The 27,469-nt window shown below is 43.3% G+C and overlaps 2 protein-coding genes and 1 long non-coding RNA gene across 7 annotated transcripts in view; 1 reads left to right on the top strand and 2 right to left on the bottom strand.

Moving 5' to 3' along the window:
• ACACA (acetyl-CoA carboxylase alpha) overlaps positions 1 to 13,440 on the top strand; it is a 185,559-nt gene extending 172,119 nt beyond the window's left edge. For both annotated transcript variants that reach the window (XM_074974614.1, XM_074974613.1), the window contains 3 exons: positions 385 to 555; positions 8,558 to 8,694; positions 10,264 to 13,440. In XM_074974614.1, the coding sequence (XP_074830715.1) occupies positions 385 to 555; positions 8,558 to 8,694; positions 10,264 to 10,390 (435 nt within the window). In that variant the 3' untranslated portion in view covers positions 10,391 to 13,440. The remainder of the gene's footprint in view (positions 1 to 384; positions 556 to 8,557; positions 8,695 to 10,263) is intronic.
• On the bottom strand, positions 8,274 to 19,730 carry LOC142000386 (uncharacterized). 3 transcript variants are annotated; one of them, XR_012642226.1, is made up of 6 exons: positions 19,710 to 19,730; positions 18,464 to 18,533; positions 17,609 to 17,786; positions 13,879 to 14,021; positions 11,952 to 12,011; positions 8,274 to 11,074 (listed from the first exon to the last, which is right to left on the bottom strand). It is a non-coding gene; the product is annotated as an uncharacterized LOC142000386 (long non-coding RNA). The 3 variants fall into 3 exon arrangements; XR_012642227.1 differs by lacking the exon at positions 19,710 to 19,730 and adding an exon at positions 14,381 to 14,431 and having other exon boundaries at positions 18,464 to 19,300; XR_012642225.1 differs by lacking the exon at positions 19,710 to 19,730 and having other exon boundaries at positions 18,464 to 19,300.
• Positions 19,731 to 20,177: 447 nt separating this feature from the next.
• Positions 20,178 to 27,469, bottom strand: part of AATF (apoptosis antagonizing transcription factor) — an 81,343-nt gene continuing 74,051 nt past the window's right edge. For both annotated transcript variants that reach the window (XR_012642224.1, XM_074974615.1), the window contains one exon: positions 20,178 to 21,362. Coding sequence is in view for 1 of the 2 variants with exons in the window: in XM_074974615.1 (XP_074830716.1) it covers positions 21,299 to 21,362 (64 nt within the window). In the remaining variant the exon portion in view is untranslated. The remainder of the gene's footprint in view (positions 21,363 to 27,469) is intronic.

Here is a 27,469-nt window from a genome sequence, read left to right as displayed (position 1 = left end):
TCCCTGCCTTTATACCCGCTAGGGGCTAAGGGAGCACATGCTTCTCTGTGAGCGGAGGTGGACGTAAGGGTAAATGGGCATCAATCCACCAAAAGTTTGCTCTCTGGTCCCCTCCCATAATAGACTCTCCCTTCCACTCACCTTCTCGCCCCAAATGGGTACAACATTCCTCCTCTCTTACATCTCCATTTTCTGCCCAAGTGAGCCAACACACCCCAGCAATCAGCTATGCACTGCCCTGCTACTTTGCTACACCTCTGAGCCCCACTCTGATTGCAGTGGCCAGGTCCCAAGGATCCCGCCTTAATCTGTGGGAGTTAAATATGGCTCTGGGTTTTCTGACCTCACTCATTTCCCCTCCTTCCCCATCTGGGTCTTGCGCAGGATGTTCTAGAGTGGAGAACCTCCCGTACTTTCTTCTACTGGAGACTAAGGCGTCTTCTGCTAGAAGACTTGGTCAAGCAGAAGATCCATGATGCCAATCCTGAGCTGACAGATGGACAAATCCAGGCCATGCTGAGGCGCTGGTTCGTGGAAGTCGAGGGGACAGTAAAGGTAAAGCAAAGAGTTTCCTAAGGTCATGCTGCTCCCTGGTAGTACCCAACTGAGTTCAGTGGCCTTGCACCAGGGACAAACTGGGTCCCTGGTTCTAATAGCAATGCCCTGCATGATTGACTGTGCAGAGATGGGGACAGTGGAGTGAAGTCCAGAGGCATTCCTGATGGCTCCTTGAAATCGGGCTGCTAGGAACGACAGGGCAGCTGCATATTCCAAGCCTGAGGTTGTTCTGTATGGATGACGAGATGTGGGAAATGCTGGGTCTTTATAGCAACATGGTCAAGTGTGAATATGGAATAGGTCAAAGAGACAAAAGGTTTTCCCAAGTGTGGTGTTGAAGAACATGCCATTGGCAGCCCATGTTCTTGCCGTCCGTTCTTATAAGTTCCTGGCTCTTGTAGCAGAAAGTCTTTGCTTGCTTCTCTCCCCACCCCGCCTCCCTTCAGAGGTTAAAGATGTAAAATATCCTTGAGCACCTACATTGCTTAGGCAGGATTTGTGTTTTCTGTAGGAGTGATGCATTCCAATGGGTGATGTAGGATATACCATTAAAAAAAGAACCAAGCTACAAGAAGAGGAAAGTACGTTTGGAAAATTAGTCCAACCATACTGATTGGGAGTATTAAGTATGAACGTGACATTTGTCTGCTATAGCTACTTAAAACACAGCCTTGAGCCGAACTGTCTGCAATGGCCTTTGGCAGAATTTCCAGTGGAAGCTGGCACTAGAAGTTCTGCAAGTGTAAAATGAGGCTTAACAAAGAGGAGTGTTTTCTGCCCTGAAGAGGTCAGAGGGCCGGCTAGCTGTAAGATTTCCTCGTGAATGGGAAGAGAGAGCCTGCTACAAAGAGCTGCTCTTTCTCAGGGCTTGGGCTTCAGTTCAACTGCAGAAGAAATATAACATTGACCACCACAGTTGATATTAACTGGGCTCCTTTTTGGCAGCCTCCACAGAGGCCAAGGACTGAATGGGCCATGGAAACAGCACCCCCTTTTACCCTCAGAGGTGGCCTCTCTGGGTCAGTGCTGGGACAGTATGTGGGGAAAGCTGCACACTGTACTATGTGATAACTCCATGGATCTGCAGAGGATCAGTCTTCAAGGCTATCAATTCAGCCCCTTTCGTAAGCACTAAATTCACATTTATAATGCAGCCTGCCAACCTAGTGGAAAGGGATTCTTCACTATATAAAGGGAGTAACATAGTGGAAAGGGATTTTATATGTATATAATTAATGTTCTCCCCTGTCCCCTCCATTTAGTCTATATATGGGGGTGGGGAAGAAAGAGAACAGAACTAATTAGCCACTGGAATCCCCAAGAATGTGAATTATTCTGTTTCCATCATTTGAAATGCGGAAACTATATAGAATGTTCTAAAATGATGGCTCAGTATTTTTAATAAATACCCAGTTTGAATAATGTAAATGAATGAATGAATTCCCTCCTCCCCTCCAAACTGTGTGCGAGAAAAGGGGGGGGGGGGACTCACTCTTGGCATGAGACCTTTATATCCCAAGTTTCAGTTCAGAGTGGGCATCGATTAGGCAGATCCCTGAAAAATGAGGGTCTATTACAGGAGGTGTTGAAGAGCCTTAAGTACAGCAAAGATTGTCTGCCTTTCAAATAATGCACACTTTTGCCAATGGCTTCACTCCTTCTCTGGAAAATAGCTCATGTTAATTACTTGGATAAAACCCCTTAACAATGAAAAAATGTTCCCACGCTTTCCCTTTTTTTCAGAAAACTTTCTTCTCCTTTTTGAATTCTGGTGTCATCATTCAGCCCCTCTTGTTCTTCCCCCACCTTTTCCCCCCAAAAAGAAGAGGAAATGCCAAAGGAATTTCTGAGACATTGTGACAGTAGAAGTGAGTGATGTAATTCTTTTGTTTCCCTTGGAGAAGTCTGTTACAGTGTTGTAGCTGAAATCGCAGGAATTGCCAGCTTGCGGATAGTGTGGCGGTACTGTCTGCCATTCGGGTGCAGAGCTTTAGAAAGGGTTTGGAAATAAGAAGGTAGAGTTGGAATTTCAAAATCTGTTGAGAGCTGCAGCGGTTAGGGGAAGTTGTGATGTCCTTATAAAAACTGAGACCTCGCTGCATTTGGCTGTATCAGCCTCATTAAATGTACCCCGTCTGGTGCACAGCCAGTCTACTTAGCCAAAAGGTCATTATTGGCAGCATGAGTCAATAATACTTAAAATGCAACTGGCCACTAGTCGCACAAAAGATACAAATTACTAAAAACAATTATTAATTTGTACGCCAGTAGCACCTAAAGGCACCAGCTATAACCAGGGCTTCATTGTGTTTGATGCTGTACAAACACACAGTAAAAGGGGGCGCCAAAGAGCTTACAAGGTAAATAGACAAAGGCTGTGACATTACCCCCCATCTTACAGACATGGAAATTGAGGCACAGAGAGTTTAAGTGACCTCCCTAAGGTCTCACACACAATCTGTGATCTAGCCAGGAACTGCTGAACCCAATCTCCTGAGTCCCGGTGCCTGAGCCCCCGGACCATCCTTTCTCTCTTGTTGAGGTTAAACATGGTGGGAATAAATTCTCTTTTTTACATCTTGTGTAGAAGTGGCTGCAATGTGGTTGTAATACCCTCTGATCAATAACTGGTATTTTAGTGTTTATACAAGTCATATTAAGACATGAATAACAATATTTGGCATCTAAATAGCACCTTACAAACATTCATTAATGCTTGAAAAAACTGCATAAAGCCTGGGCTGACATTCCCATCTTAGAGAAGGATGCACAAGGCAAAGAGGGACACAGTCATTGTGATGCTGTTCTATCTACGTTGCACACACTGTTTCTATCCATCACCAGAGCATGTTAAGGAAGATCACTTCCAGCTCTGCAGAGCAGTCTCCTAAAGTCCCTTTTGAGCCTCTGATGTAGAAGCTGGGGCGGGGAGGGTAGTACTGAATAATGTGCAAAATCTTGTACTGTGCCAGCAGAATTGGGAAAGGATCTGTTATCTTTATGCAGTTCTTGATTTTTTCCAAAGGAGCGATGTGCCGGTCTGGCACCTATCCCTGTTTTATGAGGCCATCCTACTTCTTGCAAACTAGGAAAGCAGTACAGTGGTGTCTCAAACTTCCTCTGGGGCTGCCCATAAGCTGCTTCTCCTTAACAGGCTGCTAAAGGTGATAGAGAGTTGTGGGGCAGCTCGCGAACAGGAACTCTTTCATGTTCTGGCCCATTGGCTTTATTTCATCTGATCATTTTGTTGTTAGTTTTTCTTTCTTTCTTTCTTTCCTTCCTCTTTTTTTAATTGCCTGAATTCTGAAGTGGGCAATCTTTGAAAAAAATCTCTGAAGCTCCTGTTTGAGACTTTAAAAATAAAATAAAAATCTCAAACACTCTGGGGCTCTAAAAGGGGAGGAGAAAAAAAGTTTTCTCTGGAGGGCAGCAGGCTTTCCAAGGTAATGTCTGAGCATCTTTAGAAGCGGGCATCTCGTTAGCTAATACATTACACCAATCAAGGAGAGTTATCTTAAGCCACAATTAATCTGCTCCCTGGCATATGTTGATAGGAAAGCATCATGCTGTTTCTTAATTAAAAGCAAACGGATTAAAATGATTAATAAGAGTATTAAATATTCTCCTAAACTAAAAGCTTTGGGATTCTTGGGTAAATCTAGCTTTACGCAGGTCTGCAAACCAAAAGGCATTTACTGGGGTTTTTTTTTCTCCTTCCCCTGAAATCCTCATAAGCACCCTACTTTGTATGCAGTGGGCATTTCTTTCACGTCTAGCAGCAGAAGCAAGGAGTAAAAACTAGCAAGTTTAAAATAATAATGAAATAAGCAAAATGTGGAAGCTCAAGTGACAGCACTAGATGCATAGTACTTAGAAAAAATTCCAGTGTAAGGCCCTGATCTCAGACCGATACGGAACATAACAAGTGTTTTTCATACTCAAAAAATTGATCCCACCGTGCTGATTTTCAGCACCCCAGAAGCCTTACCACTTACCCTCACCCCATTGGATGCCTATTGGTTTGTTGTAGGGTTGCTCGTGAGCACAGGCCTATACATACCCTGCTTTATTGTGTGTGTGTACGTGTGCTAGTCTGTGATGGCTGACTTACTTTGTGAGGTTGCTCACGCATACTGATCTGCACAACCGAGATAGGGTGGCTTGTAAGTGCTGGGCTGTTACTTGTGTCAACACAGGAAAAGAGAGAGCATTTGTGGAATGGGAAAAACTTGTATCAATTTCCTAAGCCTATGGAATTCTGTGCAAGACTAAGGAACAGACATGAAGCATGTCAGGCTGGATGTGTCTGTTAACTTTTTCTTATTCATATCAATAAATTATCTTGTGAGCAAAGAGTAAACCATACTCGCAGGGAGCGTGTTGCTCTAGAAGTCTGAAATTCACTCAGAGGGCAACAGCGTCTTGGATCAAATCCCAACCTTACAGGAGAGCACGCTGCAGCTGGGAAAGCCTGCAACTACAGGAGGTTATGTGGAAAATGAGAGAGAAACCATTTTCATTCAGTAGCTATTATACTGAGAATATTTTACTGTTTCTGCAACAATGTTAATGTTTTGCAAAGAAATGTATTAATCTGCCCAACATTCTGGTGAGTTCAGAAAACTTTTCCTTTAGGCGAAGAGACCCATAAAACACACAGTCTACCAGCCCGGACCCATTTTGGGCTAGAAAAATATCATTGCGCTCACGTGTTCGGCACATATCTGTTGGTCATCACCAGCGTGAACGTAGATTCCGGCAGTGGTGCAGTTTTTTGATAGCATGTAACATTTCAACGTTACTGGGCATCCAATCCGAAAAAATCATTAAAAGGGCCATCGTCCAAAGAAAGTCTAATTTTGACTAAAATTGGCAGAAAGTTTTTAAATACAATTGATAATGTAACTCTGAACTCAAAATAGTGCTGTTTGGGAAATCATTAGCCCCAGGTGATCCATTGTCTCCTGTACTTCTTTTGTCTTTGGTTAAAGCACAAGTCTATAGTCATATGACAGTATGAGCTTCCTTGTGCCAGGGAATACATCAAAATATTTGTCATTATTTCTAGCGTGGACTGATTTGAGAAAAATTGTTGTCTCCTATTTTTATGATGTTATGCTGATAATACGACCCCCTTCCTCTTAATTGTAAAACATATATTTTCAATGTTATCCTTTTGGCCGGAGCTGCAAGTCGAAAGCATGCGCGGTACCAATCACTGAATACAAGGGCAATACAGATGCACTGCTTAAATAGCTGTAATGACTCTTAGTACAAGGGCTGTAGAATGTCTGGTGTGAATAACAAAGTTAACCCATGTACTCTTATGTAACCCCTCCATATAACTATGAGCTACCACCTGCCTAACACAACACCCCAGGAGCTATGTTTACTCGCAAAAATTAAGCATGGTAATGTGCAGACACTTGAAACATTTCTGCTGCCCCTCAGAATCTGTCCCTGCTACGCAAGTCACTGTCGCATGCGGCATTTGCATGTCCTTGTTGCACAGGTGCTCTCAGCTACTCTGCACAAAGGTGGGGCTGGCTTCTGGAGCAAAATGTCCCATGCTTGCTCTCAAACTGCCAGTTGATGGGCTGCTTGAAGATCCTGGACTGTTGTGTGACTCCATTTTGCATGTGTCAAGTGCTGCCTGAAGGAGGCTGTTGGTCATGGCAGTTTCTCTCGTTTTGAAATAGCCGCTGCAGTGTGTCAGTAACCTAACTGCGGGCTGTTCTTTATAGGTCTGCTCCTGTCACCTACAACGTGGTCAAAGGGCAGAAACACTCAAACATGGTCACATGGCCCAGGTGGTACAACAAGCTAGAAGGGAGCTATGTCTCTGCCTGGTGATGGCTTCATAGATTAGGACTGTTACTTTGAAGTCATTGCACGGATTGACCTGAGAGTTCAGGAAGACCTATGCAGGAGTTGAACCAAGTAGCCCTTGCTCAGTATCACTAGCAAGATCTGAAGGCAAGTAACTGCAGTCCAAACAACAACATACAAATGCCACGGGCAAGAAGTGTTGGCCCTTTTAATGATTTTTTTTGGATTGGATACCCAATAATGTTGAAACATAACATGCTGTTGAACACCTGCTCCACTTGTGGAATCTGTGTCCACGCTGGTGATGACTACCAGTGACATTTTTCTAGCTGATGGATTACCCTATCAAGACCCCCTTTTTAAAACCGACTGGTAGACTTACACTTTTGTCTCCAGGTCTCAGGCCTGGAATTCCTTCTGTCTTCTTGAGTCAGAGACTAAATCCCTGGCAAGTCATGATGCTTATGTGGCTTTGTGAAGTATTCAAGCAAGAGGCAATGCTGTTTCCAACCCCAGAGCCCCTGAGAGGTGGTTAATTTTTTTTTTTAATGCACTCACTTCTTAAATTACTGTGTTGAGCTCATTGTCATTCTGACGTTAACTTCGTAGGGATAACAGCGAAGGATAGTGCACCTTTAAATGACGAGCTTTGTGTTTAATTACCCAAATCAAATGACATAAATATGAATGAGCACTAATGATGGTACTTGGTTTTTCCGGAAACCATTAACAAAACGATTCTTAAATGATTTGTAAAGAAAATGAGAGGAGAAAAGAGGAGCAAGAAGGCTATTAGGCATCTAACACACTCCTGAATTATTATATAGTCAACTACCTAGCAACTATCATCAGGCTAAATGATCTTGCAAAAAAAGATTTGTGGCTGAGGCTTTTCATGGTTGTAGACACCTTGACCTGTTGTGTTATGCTCACATCTACTAAAATAGGGGTTAGGTGTCTTGGTTGGTTATGGACTCAGAGGACTGACAAAGTGCTGTTGTAGTGACATGTTTGGTTTCTCTTAGACGTCAGACTAGAGGATCACGCGGGCCCCTAGTGGACCTGCACATCACAGGCAACAGACCCCCACCCACTCCTGTCATAGACCCGTCATCTCTGGCTGAGTTACTGAAATCCTCAAATAATGATTTAAGGACATCAAATTGCAGACAATCCACGATTTACTCCAGTTCACCAGTGACCCATGCTAAACAAGAAGGTGAAAACTTCCTTTCCCTTGTAAACTGCCCCACACAACTGCTGCTTTGACTTGGTAATAAAGGAGTTTGGTTTCATAGGTTCTATTTCTACTTGAGGAGCCTTTATTTAACAAAAAAAGAAAAGTGAAACTGTTGAGGAGTAGCTAAATGCAGGAGCCAATGGAATACACTTATCCTTGACTCTGAATCTCTCTTTGTGACTATTTCCCATATCACCAAACCATTCTATAATCTAGTACAACAGATGCTCTTCTCCAGAGAAGCCAAGTGCCAGAAGACGGGCAGTGGAGCATTTGGGGTTACTCTAGTCACTGCTGGGAGAATCTCACTTTCTCCTAAACATGCTGGGACTTTAAAAAGAACGCAGAGCCAACATGGACGCTGGTGCCTTATATCAGTAAGAGCAGGTTTGCCTACTTGTGTATAGGGGATGATGGATGTGTGACCGATAATTGTGCTAGACTGGTGCTGTTGCTGAAAGGACCTCTCTGAAAGCTCTAGGGTACAGGCCCTGATCGTAAAAAAGGTTTTTGGAAATCATGGGTAAAGTTTGTCAATCCATTGCCTCATGAGAAAGAAGAGGTCACCAGCCTTCTGAGCAGAGGCACCTGTTAGAGTAAATAAGCCACAGCACTAAGTGTTGGAAACATGGAGGCAGTAGCTCCAGTTTAAATTTAATCACGTTAAGGAAGGAGACACAGAACAAGTACATCACTCTCTAACTTCTGCTAATTGTTAGTTGCATTCCATAGCCATAAAAGTTAACTGCACCAGGAAATCACAAAGGATCTTCTTGCCTAATATTTTACCCACAGTTGCCAGTAATTGCTAATTAAATTTCAGAAATGGTAGCATTGGGAGCAGGACAGTACAATCTGTCAATGGACGTTCCATAGGACCCCAGTGCACATTTTGGAACCATTTCAGGGACACTCGCTGTTTGTTTGCAGGCGTACTTATGGGATAACAATAAGGATCTAGTGGAGTGGCTGGAGAAACAGCTAACAGAAGAAGATGGCATTCGCTCAGTTGTGGATGAAAACATCAAATACATCTCCAGAGACTACATACTCAAACAGATACGCAGGTAAGCCAACTACTGATTTCACACAATGAGGCACAGCTCTAAGACTAAATCCTCACCGCCCCCTTTAGAAAAGCTCTCTCTACATAAGGGATTTTTTTCCTAAAATTTTCTGCTGTTGCAGCTCTGAGGTTGTAGTAACAATGAAAGTTGTCATCTCACCTTTTCGGACGAGGTCTGGAGATGCAGCAGTGGGAATTTTTGGGAGAGGGAGCAGTAGTATAGGCAATAAGACCAAAGCAACTAGAATTTGGCCATCAAGATCTCAGTCCATCCAGGTAATTATACGGCCCTCCTCACTGCAGTTTCAGAACACCAGTGAATTTGTGAGGTGTTTTAAATAAAGGGACAGGGTGAGGTTGAAATCAAGTTTTTTGTTTAAATAAATGCACTTCGATTGTTAAAACTGAGCAAATTTTAGAAATCTAACCTTTAAAGTTTTTACTTGCGGTCATATAAAGTTGATTGGATACAAAACCTAAATGTGACTTTGTTTTTACAATACATTTTAAGTGTTTGAGTTCAAGGTGCCTGTAGTCTGTGAAAGACACTCAGCTCAAAATGTCCAAGGCCCTGCTTCAGCCCCACTGACATTAAGAGCACGCTTTGCTGAAACAAGGTCATGGAAGCCACAGTAAAACAGTTGTGGTGTTCCCCATCTTGATACAAATATAGGAAAATTAAAGTGGTTCCATTCTCTAATGTGAGTGGGTAGTGAGGAAAGCTCTGAGCTACACTACCCTACCGTCTCCTGTTTATTTGGTAGGGTACAATGTTGCTGCAGGCTTTCTTGGATAAGATTTCTTCTGTTTCTCAGTCTCACCTAAAGGATGAGTTCTCTGTTCCCTTCCACAAATCCTGCTGCTGCTCAAGTACAAGAGTACAGAATATGCTAGCTGCCTCCCGCCCTAGCTTTTCTCTGGGGAAACTGGACCCAGCTTCTAACGTCCCTTTTGTTCTGATTAATTTTCAAAGATCACGCAGCAGGACACAGTGTAATCCAAATGTCGACACTATTTTCTCTCTTGTTAGGTACCAAAATGCAACTTTATTACAGACTGGAAAGCCTCCAAAGGCTTGCAGCCTTTCCCCAAAACTAGAGTTAGAGGGGAATGCGAGGTAACAACCAGGGAGTGCACATGACATGACTGTGAGCAGCCTTCTGGATCAGGGAGCGCAATGCTCGCCGCCGCCTCTTTCTACCCATCACAATCCTTGACCCTGCCCTGAGTTTACTCTTCGGACCCTCTTCCTCTTCAAAACGCCATTGGCACTCACGTGTACATTGTGCATTGCTTGGTGCTGAGACTCTGTCCTCATCGTTAATCTAAGAGCTGCTTGCGCTCAGTTCGTAATAAACCTCTTGCTGGCTTGTCCAGACACTTTTAAAAATCCTGTATTTCAATTACCCTTTAGAGCAGGGAAATGAGATCAGGTGAAAATCGTCAGGCTTACAGTTTGCACACTGAGCTGTACTCCACTTGCTAAATTTCTCTGCCAAGTTGGACCAGGAGAAAGGGGCTAGCAGTTGGGGCGAGATGGGTGCCGTTGCTAACCCTCTTGTCTTTGCAGCTTGGTGCAGGCCAATCCTGAGGTTGCCATGGATTCCATCGTCCACATGACCCAGCATATATCCCCTACCCAGCGAGCTGAGATAGTGCGTATTCTTTCAACAATGGACTCACCTCCTTCAACATAAGAGCATCTTGTTTCCCACCCTCTTCCTTTTCCTGCGACAAAAGGCTCAGAGTTGCCCTTTGTCTGCTCAGTGGTGAACACTGTACTGAGAAGAGGAAGCAAAAGGAAGAATGGTATTTTTAATTTTTAAAATCAGACTGACCCGAGAGAGCACGCTCTCTGGCCCCAGAGACATAAGGAAAACAAACTGCTGAGGAATTAACTTATGGATGTCTAACTGTACCTTATTTATTTAACAAAGAGTGACTGGACCAATGCATCAGCTAGCTGTGTGGCTGCCCTCTGAAAGCAGTAGGAAAAGGCAATGAAGGGTACTGTGGTACCATGAGGTCTTAGAGCAGCAAAGTAAGGGCTTTCTTACACTGCCCTTCTCCCACACACCCCCAGTCTGGTGATGGTGGTCTTGTTTCAGTAGACAAATGTGCCAGCGGCGTGCTGGCTGGGCAGGGGTTTGTTAAACGCACATGGGAAGATACTACAAAGAAATGGGAAAACAGTATTCGTTCGTGGCTCTGTTACGCTGGGGAGGAGCTAATCCTGCTCTCTTCTCTCCTCTCTGATGGTCGCAAGTTTCATTACATGTCAGTCTTGGTTGTTTACTTAGTACCTGTTATTTCAGTATTTTCATTCCAGGAGCTATGCTGCAGGCTCACGGTCTCAGACAGGGCAGAGATGAAGTAGTATCCTGTAAAAAGAAAAATACTTAGAAAAAGCTACCATTTGCCATGTATCCAGTTTATGACAGTAATAATTATGACCTATCACACGGGTTAATTCTGGTCCCCTCTCTCGTGTGTCTGCAGAACTATATTTATATTCTATCTGCACATTCACAGGCTATTCCGTTACTTATTCATTCTGTCTCACCTAGGAAGCAAACGATCATTCCATAAAGATGGGGGAAAGTGGCAATAGTTAAAGTCACAGAAATACTGAAATTAAAACCAGCTCTCTGTTACTGAAAGTGATGTTTTTAAAATGAAAAACGCAGCTGCTCAGGCTCTTGTGTGGACAGAGGCATTTCTGAGCTCGTTAGAAAAATGTAAATAGGAAGTCTGGGTAATATTTGTATATCAGGCTTTTTTCTCCTCCATCCATGTACTGAGGAGCTAATGGCTATTACCGTAACAGCACCATCTATTCAATCGATACTACACATCAGCAAATTATGTCAGGTATTTTCTTTCTTGTCTAATACTTCTATTTATTATTCATTTGACAGCCTGACATGGCTCAGTAAGGCTACACTTAAACCCCCCCTTTAAAAAAAACAACTTTATCCCAAAACTTTCTTGGAAAGTTTGACACAGAGGAGGCCTGGTAAGAATGTCATCATTGGGAGTTCTGCACAAGGATTTTAAATTGCTTTGGCAGCTAGGTTGATTTCTCCTCCCCCAAAAAAAGACCCAGCCTATATTTTTACTGAGGGTTCCTGGTGGTGATATAAACCACAGCAGAATCCTGAGATGACAGCACAACATCTAGTCTTAATTATTTTAATAGGAAATAGGTCTCAATGTGAATCAAAGCATTCACATCACTGAGGGCTTGTCTACACTTACCGGAGGATCAACACTGCAGCGATCGATTTAGCAGGTCTTCACTAGAGCCGCTAAATCCACCTGTGATTGAGAAGAGTAAGGGGAGTCAACATCATGTAGTGTGAACCCCACGGTAAGTAGAGCTAAGCTACATCGATTTGAGTTACACTGTTCACGTAGACAAGGCCTAATTGTCTGATCTTCTACAACTTTTTTCTTATAGAAAATCTGAAGTAACATTTTTTAAAATGAACAGTATCAGACATAATAAAATTTAGACTGGCTGTTTGTCCCATAGTTACTGTAAAACAATATTATACAGTTTTATCTCTTCTCAGCAGTGTCAGAAACTGGTGTAAACCATAACAGGTAGGCTAGTATCAACAAGCCTAGTTTTTGCTAAAACATAAAGTCAGCACAAGTTTGAGGCATTTGTTGTGCGAATGATGTGTAGACCAGACCCATCCCAAAGCCATGTTCACTGGCCCTGACAAGGGGTAAAAATAGCTTCATATCCCTGCTGCCAAGTCCTCACTGCTGCTTTGAGCAAGACAGCACAGGTATGTCTACACAAGCTGCAGTGAAGACACAGCCTTCCACTGCAAGCACAAATGCTCTCAACTAGTAAGGATTTATTGGACAGACTGACTGTTGGCCCTTTCCATTGTAGCAGCTGTCAAAAATCAACTTTTCACCAAGAGTTGGTAGGCCCTGAAATTACATCTGCTTGTGTTACTGGTGCTCTGATGTACTTAGTAACTGTATAAAAAGAGCTGAATTGCCCATTCTCATGCATTAAAAACATTTCTTTGGTAAAGGATTCTGGAGCCTTTAGGGGTCTCACTGCTGAAGCATGTGAATCATTTCTGAGATATTAAAATAAGAGCCTCATTTTAAAAGATTCAGGAGAAGCACTTTTCCATTCCACCCACTCATAGACAAGCTAGTGCAGCTCTGAGGAGCCTTGACAAAGTACATATTCTGAAGATGCTTGTAAGCATTACAACATTTCAGTGCTGTTCTTTTTTAGACAAGTTAGCTTATGATGTAAGAGCTGCTAAAGTTAGCACATGCTAGTTTAGAAGCTGGTTGTGTCTTCCTTCCAACTCTGCCTGACTGACAAGCAGACACAAATTACCGAAGGGGCTGGTTTTGGCTTAAATTGTCCTTAAAGCAGTTTTTTATGAATTGTTCGTTTCATTCAAACTGACTAAATGGCTCCGCCCTGCAAACAACCCTACTATTAACATCTTAATTAAACTTGAAGCATCACATAAAAGCCACTTGTGAGGAGCTCGGCACAGACCTTGCCCAGCTTCAAGCTTCCCCTTTTCACGTTGAGTGTGACAGCCAGTCATCCCAGAGACTGAGACCTTATAGTAACACTACCAGAAAACGAAGTCTACTGTACATGTTAAGTCCTGCTCTGTCTCTTTATGCAGCTGGGAAAGGACGCACCCTGGCCATGTTACTGCTGGACATCTATGGTACTTGCTGATGTATTTCACTTACCTCAAGTTTCTTTTAATAAAAAGAATCTGTTTAAGACTCTTTTCATTGCTACAAGTGGAACCATGTATTCCATATGTGGGGGTTTTGGTAAGCGCTCCCTCTTTAATTCAATGGAGACGGTTGTTTATGTAGAAGACACTAAAGGTGATATTGCACCAGATTGAATTCTGAGGAAGTTCAGATCCAGGCATGTGACCCTGCCGCTCAAGAGCTTGGCTAAATTCACATCTAGAGCTGAACTTCGAGGTTCAGGCCCATTACTTCAAGAGTCTGGGCTGCTAATTTGGGTTTGCATGGCCACCCCTTTCATTCCAACTTGCACTCAAGCTCCATAGATCACACAGAGTTTTAAAATGCGTACTAAGTCTGGGTAATTCATGCTTAAGCCTGGGAAAAGACTGTACTATGTAACACTTAAAAGCACACGTATTTTCACCTGTTCTCGTAAGTCGCCAGCCCTTTTCTTCATTTCATCCCCTTTGTAACTTCTCACGCCGTGAAGCCAGAGGCTTAATTTGTCGCATCTATCGTTCCCATGATATCAAACTACGAAAATGTGGATGCAGGAAAATCTGAGTTCTGAAATAGAAAAATGTTTATAGTCAAACACAGATATACTCAGTGGAATATAAATCAAGGCAACATCCAGCACATTAACATTCTTGCCTTCTTGTTACAACACACAGGAGCTGATACTCCTCCATCAACACCTGGCTTTAAGAATGGTTGAACATTTCCCAACGAAGCAGAAGGGGAATGAAATTGCACCTTGCTTTAATTTCACTTTTCTTTTTCACATGATCAGTTACGAACAGTTTTTACCACACTGGTTTGTGGCAAACTACCTAATAGATGCTTTAAAGTGCTAGGACTAATTCCTGTCCTAGATTTAAATCGATCTAGTGTTTTCCGGTCCTTGAAGCCTGCGTCTGCTTTACCTGTATTGGCAAACTAAGGGCAGAACCGTCAAGTCCACGTGTCTGTTCTCACTGCAGATAGAGAGAATGCCGTGAGTAGTGTACACCCACTATACAGTTTGACTATACATTTATTTGAACCCTGAACCAACTCCTACCTAGATACGCATTCATAGAAACTCCCACCCAGAGCTTCTGAAATGGAATTGCAGGTATAGCTAATTTAAATGTTTCCCCCTGCCAGCTAAGTTACAAACATAAATCCAGTACAGACTTCACCCCACACAGGGTTTTAAAAATCTCCACATCTAATTAATGGTAAGTATTTAACACAATTTCAAACTAAATTTTTTTTCAACCCAGCAGTTCCAGTTATTTTCACGCATTTCTTGAACCAGAATCCTGAGGGTTAAAGAGATAAATCACCTTAACAATCATAATAGAATTTAGAGGGGAAAAAACCTACTGAACTCCAGAAATGCATTTAAAACTCTTTAGCCTCAAATATCTACATATTAAAATGCCAAGAAAAGTGCCAAAGCTGTAAGCTTTCAAAAGCCCAAGATCAAAGTGCTATCATCTTTTAATTTAAACCTTTTGTTGCATCAACAGTCTCAAGAGGGATGAGAGAGATCAAAATAAAAACTGAAACAAACTGTGGCTTTGTAGCTGTTTTTGTTTTAGTCTCTTCTCTCAATTTGGGCCACGAAATAGGTCAGCTCCATTACTGATCAGCCTTCCCACAAATATTTAAAACAAATTGAATTGCACACCCAATACCCATCACAATTACGCCAGGCACAATAACTAAATTAGCAATTCAACAAAATAATTGGAAATGCGATTCTCTCTATTCCACAGTCTCCCTCGGGGGTTTAGCTGATCTATGGGGGGAAAACTCCGCTTTACTAATTCTGCAGCTAATTAGAGACACACTTGTAAATGAAGTTGTTTGTCTGAAACTTGAAATTCTCTGCTGGGGGAGAGGAAAAATTCAGACCCTCCGCCCCCAAAACACACACACACCTAGCTGATCCGCAATGTTTTTAAAAGGCTATAATGCACATACAGCTAGGCACTAATAAGCAGATATATCATGAATAATAAGGAATTAATATTCTGTTGGGAAAAATCTTACTCACTGTTAATTGATAGTATTAGGAAAACTTATTGGAAACCGTTCTGGTATCACTGTCCTTATTAATAACCATTTACACCTTTTGACAGTAAAATAGTCCTGCAATGAGAGCGGGAGCATTTTCTGCTAACTCTCCACAGCACCCTGGCTACCGTTCTGTAGAGACAGGGAGTCTATGACTAGCCACAGCCAGGTAGACAGCCGTTCACCAGCTATTAGAAAGCATTGTTGTAGAGAGCAGGAGTCAGAAGCCTGGCTCCCCTTCGATTTGCTGTGTGACCATGACCTGGTCACTTGGTTTGTTTGTGCATCAATGTAATCCCCTGTGAACTAGACCTCGTACTCACCTGTGGTGGGCATAGTTAGTGTGCAAAGTCTGAAGCCTGATACAAGCTCGGTATTACCACCACCACCACACTAGTGAGTAAAAGGAAAATGGGACTGGTAAAATTTGCCTACAGACACAGACTTTTACAACCTCCAATATAGCCAGACCCTGGCAAACAGAAAGATTCACTTAATTCCTTTTCCAACTAAACGCATGCCCCACAAGAATCATGCCCTACACAGCATTGGGCAGCCACCATTAGCCCAACATTGGAATGGAAATCAGAACTAAATATTTAATAGAACAGCAGTGGCTGGGGTAAGTTTCTATTAAGGTTTGAATTTTGCAGGCCCAGAGAGTCTGTGTTTAGGGGAGACCCAGGAAAAAAAAGACTTACAACATGGAATTTACAGACCAAACTGAATTCCAGAACTTTGAGGTACTTTCTGAGCATACGAAACACTTAGGCCTTGGGTAATTTGCCCTTTTTTTGCTGTCGGAATAAGCTTTGCGTCCTAGCCGGTCTCTGCAGTAATTCACATTGACCACAACACCACCTTCTAGCGAGGCCAGAGCTGATTAACTGCAGGCTGCCCTACCACTGGACTCAGCCACGTAACCACTCGAGGCACTCCTGTAGATGGCTCTGATTAGCCCCTACTCAAGAATTACACAGGCTGTTCTTCGGCTGCCAGCATATTCAGATCCTGGAAATGTACCATTTGCACATCAGGAATAAAGAACTGACCTTACCAGCAAGGTTAGCAGATGAAACGGGGTCCTTGCAGGCTAAACCTTCCTTTCTAAGGTTCCCTTGATAAATCACACTAACCAGGTAGGGGGAAGAAAAAGCCTGCTCAAATGCTGATAAGTAAATTCAAAAGCATCCTTAGTAGGGCTTTGAATCACTCTTATCTCTTCAAACAATATGAACTAGAAGTTATCACATTTGAAGTGTTTCATGTAACCCTTTTAACACTACCTCCAGCTACGACTTTAAAGGACACAGGAGTCAAACTGAAAAGGAATTTTAAACCAGGCATGTACAGTCAGCCCCTCAAGTCAAAGCAACGTAATCCTACACCGAGAATAGGCGCCGGACTTGTTGGAGCACTAATGTAGGATACGCATGTCCGGCTTCCTTTTAAACATCCTTAATGGTTGCTCTGACTGCGTAAGCGGCGTGAAACCATTCCGCCGACACCAACTTGGGAAGCGGCTCATTTCCTCCACTTGATGTCCCTCAGAATTGTGGCGATTAAATCATGAGATTTTTTTGTAATGACGTTAGCAGACCACAGGTCGGAGGCTTTCAGCTGTTCAGAAACTAAGTGCTGGTATTGTTCAACCTGCGGGGAAAATACTTCTGGAGTGTCAGCCCACGGTCTTGCTGGTATGTCGGGGTGCGGGGAGAAATGAACCAGAGCTGCTGCTGTGTTGGCTTATGAGGAATGATGTGGAAGAGTTCGTTGCCTTAGCCACCGCAGACTGTAAGACAGATCGCAGTGACTGGCTGTGGCTACTTTTGCAGCCTGTAGGTTTAGGACCGTCAGGCATGCTCTGATGTGTAGGCTACATTTCTGTCTACTCAACATTAGCCTGTTAATTGACACGACATTGCTCAACACTAGGACACTGAAGCCTGCTTCCATAAAGCCAGCCTTTCCTTTGCTCACTGTGACCTACATGTGCTGTAATGCTTCCCCTCTTCCTCCTAGGACACAAGACAAATATAGAGGCTTTGTCCATCCCCAAACAGCACTAGTTAAGTAGCACTACTTACCCTTGATTCTTTGTGGCTGGATTTCGCCCCTCAGCCAGCCATGCCCTCGTACATTGCAGGGAGAGCTAAGACTGTTGCAAACTTCACAGCATAAGGTTGTTATTTGGATCCAGGAATAGAAAGAGCAACAGTGACATTTGCTAAGTTTCTCCCTGGCAAATTTTGACAAGTCAGAGCCCTGGAAAGATAGGAGGAAAAAAAAAAAAAATCGATGTGCTCCTATGCTACCTACAACTACTGCTTTGCTGCGAGTGGACATCAAGATTTATTCATCCACGCTACATGCATTTTGTAAGACAAAGTCAATGCTCACCTGGACACAGATATTTTATAAACCCAAGAAAAATGTTATATTTTCTACAGGGGACAATAACTCTCCTCCACCCACTGATCAAGAGGGCCACAACTGGACGGTGGCCAGCAAAGGATCACGATGCACCACGTTGATAAGTTTCAGCACTGGCATTTCCGTATTGTTATGCAACGCATGGCTGCTCTCTTTTGTTGCTGTGATGCTAGACAACTCTCAGGTGCCTAGTGCAAAGGAGATAAGGAGAGCGGGGCCAACTTATTTTTGAATCAGCTGAGCAATGCAGCTAATGGCTATTGCCTGGCTGCAACGTATCGTAAAGGTGAATCTTTGGAACACTCTGCTCAAGTTTACTTAAAGCAAAGAACTGATCCATTTTCTAATTCCATATTGATTATAAGATCAGTTTGATGCAACTGAATCTATTCGTGTTTAACCAAAATATAAGTGCCTTTACCCTGTAACGAAGAGAATGAATATTCCATTGCCTGAATTTTCCATCAGCCTTCAGTATGAACTTGAAAAAAAGAAAATATTTTGCTTACTGGTAACTTTCTGTTCTTCGTGTTCCTTGATACTGGGGCGTAGAGTTTGGATCACGCCATCCTAGTGTTCCTAGCAAAATAAAATAAATCAACTCCACACAAAAGGAAAGGGATGTTTCATTCGTCATTAAAAATGCCTCTGAATTCAGTCCTGATAACAGGTCTGAACTCATTTAAAAATCAGCAGTAGCCCCACACACAAAAATAAAGTATTCGATTTTATTAAAATGCCAATCAATCAACTAATCTGTCTTTCAGGTAACAGTTCAATAGCAGGATCCGTGTCAATTAAAATAGTTTCCAATTTATTCTTTGCTGGAAGGAGGGTGGTATCCTGAATTCTAAAACCGCCTTGTATGATTATGTATTTTATACCATCTCTGCTGTCTCATACCCTTCATATGTTCTAGCTAATTAAGTGTATTTTCTCTAAATATTTTGGAGTAACTGATATTTCAGTGTCATGCAGGACAATGTCCCAATAGTGGGGGGAACCCAATACTTCCATAAATTCTGGCATATTGTCGTAGGTATAGAAAGCCAGTACTCATGTCTTTCATCCACCCGATTAGGTGACCACAAGTTAACAAATTACGTATAAAATACCCAAGGAGGTTATGTTATAACCAAAGCTGAAAGAGCTGCTGCTGAGATGTACTAGTTTATAACTGGCCTGATTTCCAACAGTGCAGAGCTCCCAACAGCTGCCACTCAGGTAAAATCAGGCCACTTATTTAGGAAACTACACATAATGTTGGGCCAGTGTTTTCACCCAACCCCCACTGGATGAACATTCAGAAGTTCTAAAGAAGGGAACACTTTTTATAATCCTTGTCTTATTACAGACAAACTTGAAAGCAACACACACAGTTTTAAGTGATCGAATAAACATGCAAAAAAAACATTACGTACCTTTACGTTTTTGTAGAAGTGCTTTGGAATTCCTCAAGATAAAAAGCACTATGCACATGTTATTAATTGTCCTTATTAATTTACCACTTACTACAGCAAGCCAAGGAACTGAGATAAGTTCTCAAATTCAGATGGAGAATATATCACTAGCTTTGCAATCGTCTTTGTTAGGATCACCTTGTCAATGCGTCAAGATGTGACTGATGATTCTATGCTTCTCTACCAATTAAAACAGGGGTGAGAGAGCCAGGAATCATCTCACCAACTGACCTTGTGTCAGTGGCCTCTTCATTTCTCAGTTAGTCCATCTGTGAAATGCTATAACAATGCTTACCTGCCTTTAGGGGTGTCATGAGATTTAAGCAAAGTTCGCAGAACTCTTCAAGATCCTGACATGACAGATACTCTGTAAATGTAAACGAATGAACCAAAAGAATACAGACTCCTTCGTTGTGCATTAAAATAAATAACAGGTTAAAGACTTAAAAAAAAAAAAACCCATTGAAGAGAGTTGCTTAATTAAACTAGCATATATCCCTCAAATCCACATTCAGACACACCGGATGTATTCACTGCACTGTCAAGACTTGGTTAGCCAATTTACAGGCTATTTTAATCAGATTATTTAAAGAAGAAAACAGAGACAATGTAGTTAAACAAGTCAATGCAATGGCCATCTCGTTATTATACTACAAACATATGCACACATTATTTATGCAAGATAATCTTCATCTGAGATTGGTCACAGCAGGCTAATAAATCCCCCTTATGGGGATTTAATTTTCAGCTTTTGACCTTCTGATGGGAAAAAAAAAAAAAAAAAACAAGTGAATCATCTCCTCTTGCCAGATTTACACCGGTGCTAACCTCTGTAGAAAGCGTGTCACTAGTGGAGAGAAAAGGAAGAGGCCTCAAAGAATCCTGATCAGCAAAAATAATGGCATGCACGATCAATGCTGAACTGAAAATTCACAAACATTTTCCAATTGCAAAAATATCCCTGGTCATGTGCATGTGTTCAGCTGGGAGCCGTTCCATGACTGACCTTTTATGCATAATAAGCAGTCCTTTTGGAAGCCCAGGAGTTTGGACTCTCTGAAATTCAAGGTAACCACGGATGGGGAGCACCTTTTTTCCGGCCACATTAATGGCATTTTAGCCATCGTGGCTCAGACAATGCACAGCTGCAGCATTCTAAAATACTGCCGCAGAACAGTGCATTTCAAACGAAGGTCCAGGAAGTTGGTTTAACACAAACGTAGGTCCCCATTCTGCAGTAGGATATGCTTAAACAGCCACCTTCGGAGCCCCACTAATCTCAGTGGGATTCTAGAAAGGCATAAGGGTCTACTTGTGCAGATAAGATTGCAGGATCAGGGCCACACTACAAGATGATCAAAAAGGGAAGGGCATTGTATGTTCTTTAATTGGCATGGACAGATTCTAAACTGAATTGCAAAAAATATATGGGGGTGCCCTCTTGCCAGGGTACATTTCCTTCTTAACTCTGATTTGTACTGCACAAGTCAGCAATGGGGTCTGCATGAAATAAAATAATCCTCATCAAATTACAAGACATCCTAACAGACAAGACACACTTTCTGAGTGACCTTAAAAAGGAAGGGTGCTGGCGCTTCCCTGCACATGACATAATCCACTTCACTGCAGTCTTGAAATCCAAGTGGTGGGCTACCACGTGGCTAGAAGCTCTCTCAGTGAACCCTACTGCGGCCATCACTAAGCGAACCACAGGAGTAGAGCTGTGATCTACAAACTGCCCAGATGTGACAACATGGCTGCAGGTTCCGGCAGCACCGAGGCAAGAGTCCAAATGCACTCGAAGGATCCCACTGGGCATGAGCCAAACGCAGAGAACAAAAGTAAGTGTCTGTGCATATGTTTTCCTTCTGCAAAGGCTTGATGCTAATTCTGCTTGGGTTCTTCGGGATGCGTGATTTTGCCAAACAACGATCGATAAAGCTCCGTCCTGGGAAAAAAAGGAGAAGGGGGGGGAAGAGAGTAACTTTTCAAGGTCAAATTGGAAGCAAGAGGCAGGCAGCGCTACCATCCGCCGCTTCAAATGAAAAGGCCGTCGTATAATTAAAAATGCATTCAACAATCTTTATTAATACATACAAGTGTAGGGAAGAACTTGCGTGTGACCAATCACATGCAGTACAGAAATATGTAAATATTTCGGTGTGGCTGGATACCATCTCTCTAGGGAATGAGGTTTTCTATAAGTTTGCCCTTTACAGACAGCCTCTTCAAGTAAGAAAACAAGATTGAATATTTTAATAGGCTGTATGAGAATGCAATGCCATAAGGAGGATTCAATCAGACAGCCTATGTGGGGCTATAATTTAGTTTTCATACATTTTCTTGGATTTGACGGTACTTGAAAAACAATGAAAATGACCCAGCAACAAGATTCCAATTAATATCACATATGCAGCAGTTCTGATAAGAGAAGCAAGTTTCCCTTTAAAAATCACCACATCACAGGCTGGTTTTCTTTCTTTATTTTTAAGCTTAAAACCTAAGTAGCCAGGGAAGGTAGATGGAGGGGGAGCGGAGGGAAGGCAAATTTATTTACAGACTTCAGCTGCAAAACAGAAATTCATGTGGTCATGGCAATCTAGAGAACCCTTAAGGAAAAAGCATCCAGACAGGGCTACATTTTGAGCTCCCGGTTGTACTCAAAGTAGAGAAGACACAGAGATACAGCAGATAAAACTCACAGAAGAGAAACTACCTCCTTGCCCGTGCTGCTAACATCATCTAGGATTATTAAAACAAAGAATTTTAAACAAAATCAGAGATGACGATCACCTAAAACTCAGTCAGGCCAGGAACTGTTCAGCCATGATTTCACTGGGACATGGGGTGGAGAGGGACCGTTTTCTGTCTAGTTAATTAATGAGAGATGGGACCAACATATGAAATTCAGACTGGTCTGAAATTTGGGCCCCGTCTATTAAAAATGTAAGTTGTTTCCTAATAAATACTATGCACATGCACGTCGCACACTAGACTATTATGAATGATACATTTATACAGTAGACAGAGACTTTTATCGGCTGTAGAGGAAAGCACTTATTTGTATGCTCTATCCCCTTCATCTGATTTCTCCGTTTAGACTGGAACTGCCTATATCTGTGTACACTTGCAGTATTAGCACTAAGGGGCAGCAATCTTAATAGGGGCCTCTAGCTGCTACCGGAATACAGAGATTATTGTTAATACTGTGACACACGTACAGTGTGTATATAATTTTTTACACACACACACAAGGATGTATTACATAACAGCATTCCCAAACAGCCCTAACGAATGGCTTGACATGGAGATAACAACTAACAAAACCACACAAGAAATGCACCTGCACTTTCACAGAGCAATACAAGGGAGGGACGGGACACAGCCACTTACTGTAAGCTTTACGGAAATTTCTTGGCCACATTTCCCACACTGTCTGCATTAGAAACACCCAGGCAGATGAGATGTCTAACACTGGCCCAGGGCCTCTGGCTAGTGTGCCAAATGTCCTCCACACAAGAGACCCAGACTCAGCACTGTTCCCTGCAACACTCAGGGAGTTGAAGAGCTAACTAGGCAATCAGTTCAATCCCAAAAGGAAGGGAGCTTATTAAACTACATTTAGACAGATTTAACATTTTAAAACCCCCGTGTATGGGACAACACAGGAGGCCACCATCTTGGCTTCACTGCTAAGTGGAAACAATGAGAGGCAGGTGGCCATTTTGAAAGAGGTGAATTCGTTGGGGGAATTTCCGGTACAAGAGCATTACGCATCAGCCAGCCTCTGCTAAACAGGCAACTTTAAATTACGGAGAACAGCGGCAAGCAATGGCCATCCATCCTGAAACGCTATCTGCAAATGTAACCATTGCGTGAGATCTCAGTCAGTTTTAACCATAGGGGAAACTGGGAGAACCAACATCATCTCATTAGTAAGATCATTCAGGACAAAAAGGTTAGATACATGGTGCTACATTTCTTAAGGACCCACTCTTGAAATCAATTTTAACTCATAAGCTAATTATCCAATTAACAGGAAAATTCTCAGAAAATTCATTCTTTAGTCAGAATAAGTATTGCAATTTGGGGGAGGGAGGTGAAATAGCTGTATTTAGTGGTTGAATTCGTGCTTTCAGTGCAAAACTCAACTCAGCCTTAACTATGGAACTGCAACTGGAGCGTCTGACAGACAGAAAGAGAGAGAGAGAACGATGTAACCTATGATGCACTCAAAAAAATCCCCAAACTCTCTGAAAAAATGGACCTGACATTTGAAAAAATTGGCAAACCCTGGACTAGAAGAAAGCAAGATGGCAGGGCTAGAATCCTGGGAAGACTCAACTGAAATGCAAGAGGTGCCAAAAACATGGCGCTAGGGAACAAACTGTGCCACGCACGCCCGTCAGACACGACCAAACGCAGTGAGGAGGAGCCACGCTTTGTTTGCGATGCAGATTTGCAGCCCGCACGAGAGGGCGGCCGTGGGGAAGTTTAAGTTCTGGTGAGAAACAGCAGCAGTTTCGTAATGAACGACAGGGGGAGGCGCAGCTTCTTCCGACGACAATGTGCCCCGGTCACTAGGTCAGAGAGAAATCAGCTGTTTTAAGTGTGAAAACTCAACGCTGCATGTTAATAACACTGGGGGAGGAGAGGGGGAAAAGCTCACTGTCTTCTGTCTCCTTCTCATCTTTATATTGTATAAACGCAGAATAGCCAGTGGAACAAACAAACCAAACCCCCCTGACCGAGACAAACAGCCCTCTGATGCTACCACAGTCTTCCATCGCGCTTTTAAAATAAATAAATAAAGAGCGCTGCGTTACTTTGGCTCGGCTACACTTTGCAGCCTCCCTGCCCATTAACCGATAAGTACCACTGTCGTTTGCTGTTTCAATTTAGAAATTAGATTGCATAAAGCAGGCAGTTTTACTGACAAAAAGGACATTGTGACTTTAAGACTCCATCATTTGATTGGGGGGGGGGGGGAAGAGGGGAAATGCAGCGAGCGATGCTATTTAGTCCTTCACAATCATAGCCTTCCACCCTTGCCTTGCTTGCTTGCGCCAGACCCCATCATTACCACTGAGCAAATGTTTCCACTTGTTCTGCAATATCAGTGAAATTCCTGGGCAGAAAGCAGCAGTTACTGTCCGCAGCAGGGTTCACATGTCAGGAGCGGAGAGGGAAATGCTGAAACCGGTGTTTCGATAGAACATCATTTCACACTCAGGTGGGCAAAGCTGACAAACATACGCCGGTTGCTCATGTCAAAGTAACTCGAAAGGCTGAGTGGTTTGGAACCTTTTAAGGAAACGTCACCGATTTCACTCCTTTCCTCCCTCCCCAAACCCCGACACAGCTCATTTTAAACACCAAGGAGGACTAATCATATTGCAGCAAACGGCCTCACAAAGATACATTCTAATGCCAAATGCACCCACTTTGCAGGCTTCCTACAGACAAGGCTCTTGAGGTCTCATGAAATAGAGAGGCATATGCACCGATTATTGCCCCACGAGAGCCCCAGGCCCTGTTACGTCCAGATGAAGGCTCTCCAGTCAGAGCGTAACTCCGCTACGCACACCAGCAGATGCTCGTGTATTCACTTTTCCCATCCCGTGCATTCCAACTCCAGCACAGAGACCACCGGAGAAGCCCTGATGAGCTGCAGCCGTTTTCCTGGGCTCACACCCACCAGGCACATATATTTTTACACTGGGGCTTACTGCCAATTCGGGCTCTTTGCTAAGATCCAGTCTTGTGTTCTCCAGGACGTGTGGGAGATTCTCCCAGTTGTGTTCTGTTGCGTTTTTTGGGTTTTTTTGTTACTAGGACGCATCACACTCATTGGCAATAGGACAAGCCACCATCAGATGGCATTCCAGGAAAACGTTTACTCAGTCATTACTTCTAAACCATATGCTCAGCACCGGAGATACCAGACTTAAGATACCAGACCTCAAACTTTTAGATGGTGCCATGTGACCAGTCCCAAAGACGTCTAATTCAACGCTGTCGCTCAGTAGACTTATATCCAGCAGCTTACACACATTCTCATTCTGCTCTTCGGCACGTTGCTGATCTTTTTTAACCATAATCCACATAACAGTTAAGGGTACAAAGCCAGCCAGTTAACTCATTTTCCAACACATGTATCGTCAGCCAAAACAGATCCCAACAGAACATACCCCATAGACCTGGAGTTGCACATTTGGGGGGGGGGGGGGGCCTTCAGCACTAAAACAGAAGTAGTCCAATCCGCAGCATTGACTCTGCTTGCAAACAGAGTAGAAAGCTGTTGCCAAACTTTCTGAGAGCCAAGGAAATTTTGCAGAATATTATTTCCTCTGAATTGAAGAGGGTTATTAAACTCTCGCAGGCCTCTCTCTATGTGGGTCATAGCTCCAGTATCTAAGTGCCGAATAGTCATTAAGGTACCTTTGTGAATTAGGGAAGTATTCTCCCCATTTTACAGATGGGGAAGTGAAAGAGCGAGGGACTGACATCCAAAATGACGGAGGGAGCCTGTGGCAGATGCAGGATTGGAAACCAAGTCTCCCAAGTCCCAGTCCCGAGCCTTTCCCACAAGGCCGCTCTCCCGCCATTGTACATTCTGGGTTCCGTGCACCTGGTGCAGAAGAGGGTCGTTATACAGAAAGGGGAATCACAAACCCTTTCAGCAGAACGTGGGTTGGCAACATGAGGGACATGAGGCCCCTTTCATTAGGGTTAGATGGGAGGAAAGTACCACTAAGATCACAGGATGCGAAAGGCTGAGAATCCCCACAGTAGGGCATATAGGAGCGGATCAAACAGGAAATAGGGACTCCAAGTGCCTTGCGAAATAGAGTTCTGTACGTAGGAATGATCCAAAACAGATCCCCCAAGATGCAGTTAGCCCTGTTTGGGAGCCATCACACTATTACAAAAGCAAATTCAGCGAAGTACCTACCTCCCCACCTACCAAAAACCACATCACATTTAAGATGAGCACACAAATCAACAGAAGCCAGCCCTTCCATGCCCCTGCTGGGCTCTCATCAGCCACTCACACTGCAACAGCCTCAGAAGAATGCGCCAACATCCTCAGGACATTCAGTGGCACAGCAGGTGCGACCTACCTGCCTGCACCTGGCAGCCAAGCAGTGAAAAAGGCTGATGGCTCGTGCTAAGGACACTGTGCCTGCTTTGAATTTCAAGCCTCTGGACTTGGTTGGTTTTTGAGTGCACAGACACATGCCCAAAAAACCAGGGCTAAGTCAAGTTACACATTTCAGGCCAAACTCAGCTCAACAGAGGAGCACTTTGAAATTTAAAGTCACTGCCCTGCCCCCTCTCCCCCGCACCCAGTTAGTTCTTTCCCCCATTCCCCAGTGCTGTAATGAAGTTTAAATAGAACACACACACACTCTCTCTCTCTCTCTCTCTCTCTCTGGACAACCCCACCAAAAAAGAAAATATGAAGGTAACTACTAGCTTGAACATTTGCTATCAGCCTGGGTTGTGGCCCTTTCTCTCCAGTGGGGCACTGATCTCTCAAGGCTTCTCCTATTTTTGTTTGGTTACCTGGCTTACTCTGAGGGTAGGGGAGTTCAGGAATCAGCGTTCCATTGACACGGACCTCAGGGACCAAAATTAGCAAAATCATTTTTAAAGCAAGCAAGGCCAATAGGGGCGTTAAAAGTACCAATGCATCTTCCTCAGTTGTGTGACGCTGCCTGAACACAGAGAAGCTCCAACATTCAGAACACCAAGTTCCGCAAGGCACGGCATAGGGATAACTTGCAGTACGGTCCTGCCACACCATCCAGACTGCTCTGCTGTGTTGCACCCTCGCTCGTAAGAGTGGGTAACAACAAGCCCTTTCGGCTCGCAGGCCCGGGCCTGCGTGTTCCATACTGAAGTCAAAATTCTAGCAGGGCTACCTGAAAATTCCAGGTGTGAAACAACTGCCTGCTGCTGGTGCCGAGATTACACTGTGCAGAGAGAGGTTATTTGCAAATGGGAAGGGAGGAGGGGGTTGTAAGAAATGTTTTAGCCAGCCAAAAAATG

The sequence above is a fragment of the Natator depressus genome, chromosome 17 (assembly GCF_965152275.1).
Source record: "Natator depressus isolate rNatDep1 chromosome 17, rNatDep2.hap1, whole genome shotgun sequence".
NCBI classification, from domain to species: Eukaryota; Metazoa; Chordata; order Testudines; family Cheloniidae; genus Natator; species Natator depressus.
Note: the sequence above shows the minus strand (reverse complement) of the source record. Positions and strands in the feature narration are given on the sequence as shown.